Source organism: Octopus bimaculoides, chromosome 4 (genome assembly GCF_001194135.2).
Source record: "Octopus bimaculoides isolate UCB-OBI-ISO-001 chromosome 4, ASM119413v2, whole genome shotgun sequence".
Classification (NCBI taxonomy): Eukaryota; Metazoa; Mollusca; class Cephalopoda; order Octopoda; family Octopodidae; genus Octopus; species Octopus bimaculoides.
Window position 1 is genome coordinate 94,915,063 of NC_068984.1, and position 5,234 is coordinate 94,920,296.

General features: G+C 39.6%; 1 protein-coding gene across 1 annotated transcript in view; it reads right to left on the reverse strand.

The window, feature by feature from the left end:
- LOC106883720 (protein pinocchio) overlaps positions 1 to 5,234 on the reverse strand; it is a 20,486-nt gene that overhangs the window by 8,188 nt on the left and 7,064 nt on the right. The window contains exon 2 of the mRNA XM_014934832.2: positions 652 to 781. Coding sequence (XP_014790318.1) covers positions 652 to 781 — 130 coding nt within the window. The remainder of the gene's footprint in view (positions 1 to 651; positions 782 to 5,234) is intronic.

Genomic DNA, 5,234 nt, shown 5'->3' on the forward strand with positions numbered 1-5,234 from the left:
TACATTGGACCTCACCGAGGCGATGACTACTGACCGAGACCTTTGGAAATGTGCTGTGCGTGAGAAGACCCGGCAAGCCAAGTGAGATCGTTGCCAGTGCCCCTGGACTGGCTCTTGTGCGGGTGGCACATAAAAGACACCATTTCGAGCGTGGCCATTGCCAGTATCGCCTGACTGGCCTTCGTGCGGGTGACACGTAAAAGCACCTACTACACTCTCTGAGTGGTTGGCGTTAGGAAGGGCATCCAGCTGTAGAAACTCTGCCAAATTTAGATTGGAGCCTGGTGTTGCCATCCGGTTTCACCAGTCCTCAGTCAAATCGTCCAACCCATGCTAGCATGGAAAGCGGACGTTAAACGATGATGATGATGATGATGATGATGATGATGAATTGTTGCTATAAATGAAAATTGACATAGGACATGTACAAAAATGCCTTTTCTTTGTATGGTTTTGTTTTTTGAGGGGAGACATCACATCACAGACCAATCTTCCTCTTCTAAGTTTAAAGCAGATCATGCCTTCTTCAAGAAATTAAAGAAACACTGATGAACCAGGAGGCTGAAATTGTAACTAACTGAACATATCTTTTGTGGAGCAATGATTAGCATGGAAGTTCAAAATATCATATCAATGCATTATCTGACTTACAGATCTGATATTTCGAGTCCAAATCTGGCTGCACTGGCCTTGGCAAATTGGGCAGGGTCGGCTGAGTGAGTAGCCACCACATTCACAGCAGTTGTCAGAGTAAGAATTATTAAACCAGCATTCTCTACATCTGAAATGATAGCAGAAATTAATGAGGTGTTACATAAAAAGAGGGATAGAGGATAGTACATAAGAGATGGTAGATAATAAAGTTTAAAGATAAATATTTCTCAATCATGAGAATCTACAGATTACAGGGTGTTCAGGTTAAATTTAACAGCTTTCAAAATAGGTAAAAAAAAACACAAAATCCCATCCAAATATAAAAGTAATCTTTTAAAAATCAAAAAGTATCAACTAGACTATGGATGAGAGATAACAGTTTACTCAGAGTAGCCACCCTCAGCTTCCACAGCTCAAGACAGCTCCAAAACCTGGCACATAAATTTCTCACTATGTCCCTTCTTGATCTTGGGCACCAGCTCAGGCTTGGTAATGCAGGCAGAGCAGTTGATGCCTTTCTCAACTACACTCCACACATAGTAATCCATGGGATTACAATCAAACAAATTAGGAGGCCAGAAACTGAGATTGGTGAAGTCATAGAAATTCTCTAACAACCACATCTGACTCTTTCTGGATGTATGGCAAAAAAGCCAAATCCTGTTGCCACACAAATGGCCTTCCAGCAGCAACCCTCTCCAGCCAGGGTTTGACTATAGTCTCCAGCAGTTTCACATGACCATCTGAATTGAGCTTAAGACCCTGTTCAAAGAAGTAGCAGCAGTCATAATGTCAGCATTTTGATACCCACTGTGAATCATCATGATATAGGTAACTCTTTGTCAATATTCAGATAGCTTCCATGTCAACTAAGTTTTTCTCAACTCTTTATGCACTCCAATGACACTGAGTGTTCACCAATACATCAAGCTGTTCCTGAAAAAAAAAGGAGACATAAAACATCATCAAATTTAGCCCAAACACCCTGTAAGTGCTCATTTCTGAGTTTTCCCATCATTAAATAAGTGAGAAAGAATTTTTCCAGAATAAAATCAAAGCCTAGTTGGAGGTAAATTTTCTAATAGGAAGAACTCAAGTCTGCATTGCAAGCCACTGAAGTAATCCACAAATTTTAGAGTGACTACAGAAGTAAATGACACCATTCCATTAAAGCTAGGCAAATAAGTTTTTGAAGATTAAGCATCTTATCAAGAGACATCCTATATCAGCAGAAGAACCTAAAAATACTGCGTCATCTGGAACTCATCTGCTCATCACAGAGAATTGAAATCAAATTAAATCCTGTAGTTTACATTGCTCAAAGGGCACATTGTTTGCACATTAAATTAACAGCACATGTAAACCTCTGTAAGTCAATTAGGATGAAAAGATTCCAGATGTCCTTAAGTTCTTAACCAATGGAGGCCTTCCCACATCAAATAGTACAAATGATAGATACTCCCACAAAAGTTGAAAGGAGTGTTCCAAATATACTTTGAAAGTGATACCACCACAATTACATCTTCCACGACTTTTTTCTTTATGCACAATAAATGAGAGGGAGAAAAAGAGAGAGAGGACAGGGAGGACATTTTCACCTCTGTTTTGAAATTAAGATATTAAACCACAATATATTTAACATGTCACCTTTATGATGTACTTTTAAATGCTTCTCAGCCTAATAAACTTATGAAGCACAAATTCCCAACAACATGGCTGGTTTGTTAGGAGATGGTATTTAAGTGTAAAATGCTTACATCATCAATTCAAACAAATATCTACCAATACTGAACCAAACATATTTTCCAATAGTTTTGTCATCTTATTTGTTACTTACCTTTTTTCCAATTGTATGGATTGATGGATGTGGCTGAGTATCTGTGCAAATTGAACTGTTTACCTGACATGGTTTCAATCCTTAGTGCTGACAATTTCACTTAACTTACATTGTTAGTATTAAAAATTAAACCACATCCAATCTCACTTTCCTGACAGTTATAAAGCCTTGTATCTACGTAAGAATTCATTATCCTTTAAGTGGAAGGTAGGGTCTAATAATAACTTTAGATGTCAGCAAGCATATCAGAAGAGCCACAACTAGTTGAATCAATCAAAGCTGATGTCAAACTCCAAGGTAAATATCTCAGTATTTATTCTATATGTATTGCATTTGTGTCAAAGACACTGAACTCCTAATCACTGCTAGTCTGTCATCATCATCATCATCATCGTTTAACGTCCGCTTTCCATGCTAGCATGGGTTGGACGATTTGACTGAGGACTGGTGAAACCGGATGGCAACACCAGGCTCCAGTCTGATTTGGCAGAGTTTCTACAGCTGGATGCCCTTCCTAACGCCAACCACTCAGAGAGTGTAGTGGGTGCTTTTACGTGTCACCCGCACGAAAACGGCCACGCTCGAAATGGTGTCTTTTATGTGCCACCCGCACAAGCCAGTCCAGGGGCACTGGCAACGATCTCGCTCGAAAATCCTACAGGAGCCAGTCAGGCGGTACTGGCAACGGCCACGCTCAAAATGGTGCATCTCATGTGCCACCCGCACAAGAACCAGTCCAGGGGCACTGGCAACGATCTTACTGTGTAATAACAATTGTATGATAGAACTGTACAGGATTCATTCTTAGTAAGGGTGGAACAAAATATCACCATCACCATTATCTTCACTTAACATCCATCTTCCATGCTGGAATGGGTTGAACAGTTTGACAGGAGCTGGCAAACCAGAGTATTGCACCAGGCTCCATTGTCTGGTTTCTATCACTGGATGCTCTTCCTAACACCAACCACTTCACAGAGTGTACTAGGTGCTTTTTATGTGGCACCAACATCAGTGGGGTCACCACGAGTAACTTGCAAGATAAAGACCCCTCAGCTGGGAGAGGGAGTGGAACTACGGGAAGTGGCATTGTGCCAAGTGAGAGGTTAGAGTATAACAGAGGGATAGAAATAGGTATCTTACTATAGAAGAGATACCTGGCTACCCCAGTAGGAAAAGAGGGGAGAAGAAGTGTTAGAGAGAAAGATAAAGAGACACTCAGAGTGAGAGAGAGAAATAGATGGTGTTGGAGATGCACTGAGACCTATCCACACATAGCAGTGGGGAGTGGAGTATAAGTGGCACAGAGTGGATAGAGGGGGATGTTCCATTAGAGAGTGAAGAAAGATAGATAGAGATGAGAATGACATGATTGTAGCAAGTGATGAAGAGAGAAATTGGAGTGGCTAGTGGGGGACAGATATGGTAGATATATGAGAACATGCAGAGTATCCAAACAGGCACATGAGGTAGAGTGGAAGAGCCTGCAGTGGGTAGTGATCATGTATATGTGTGTACGCGTATATGTACGAGGTGGGGCATGGCCTGTTATGATTTTACTTATCTTGACGTGTCTTCTCAAGCACAGCAAATCACCAGAAGTCTCAGACCCTCGTCATCTCCTCTGTGAGGCTCAACATCTAAAGACTGTTTTTCACTACTTTGTCCCATGTCTTCCTCAGTCTCCATAGGTACCTTCCTCCATAGGTACCTTCCACAATTAGAGATCAGCACTTCTTTATGGAACTGTCCGCATCCCTGCACATCACATGACCATACCAACAGTCTTTTCTCTTGCATGTTGGACACACTCCCTTTACAAAATTAACATTTAAAAAATTCTCAACACATGTTTGTAATCTATGATTATATAGATTACAAACATGTATTGAAAATTTTTTAAATGTTAATTAAGGTAGATGAGTACTTCATAAACAAAAAACTACTCAAAACATAAATGTGGTTCAGTTTTTCATTGTTTGTATTCAGTGACTAAAAGTAGAGTTCAAAAATAATTTAATTCTCTTAGAAGAGAGCATGTATTTAGAAGCTGTTTGGAATTGTCTTTGTCTTTTATAAAACTAGATTTATTTAATTAAGAATTATATTATCTGTGTCACATCTCCATTATTTTCTCTCTTGCTTTATTCGCCTCAATTTGTCTGTTGCTCTATACTCTTCAAACCACCATTTTTGATATCTTTCTTCCAAGCAATTCTTCACTTTTAGACCCTAATTCCTTCAAATCCTTGCAACACACAAAATTCATAATGGTTTTGTCATTTTTTTTTTCTCTTTTAGTATTTATATTTCCCCAACACCTTTTTTCTCTCTCATATGGACTTTATCCATGTATCATTATGCTGAGAGGGCAAAAATTATCTGGCTGTTGTTAATGTTAATAGTGTAGCTGCGGAGGCAGCCAATGGATTTGTATACAATTCTGAGCATATCTTTCATATTTACGAGTCATCTTAACTATAGAGATACATTCTATGAGTTCTCCTCTATTTAACTGTGTATTTATTTGTGAACTTCATTACAAAGAAGAGAGCTTGCTGGGGAAAGAAAGCAATCGGTTTAAAAAGACAGCAACAGACTGCGGCAATTCACCACATTCCAGAAGCTACTTTGAACATAATGTAAAATGGCGCATCAACATCTACTGCCCAATCTGATAGAATTCTGGCAGAACTGTGTAGCAACAGATCGCCAGCAATTGCGTCATCAGAAATTGCCGTCC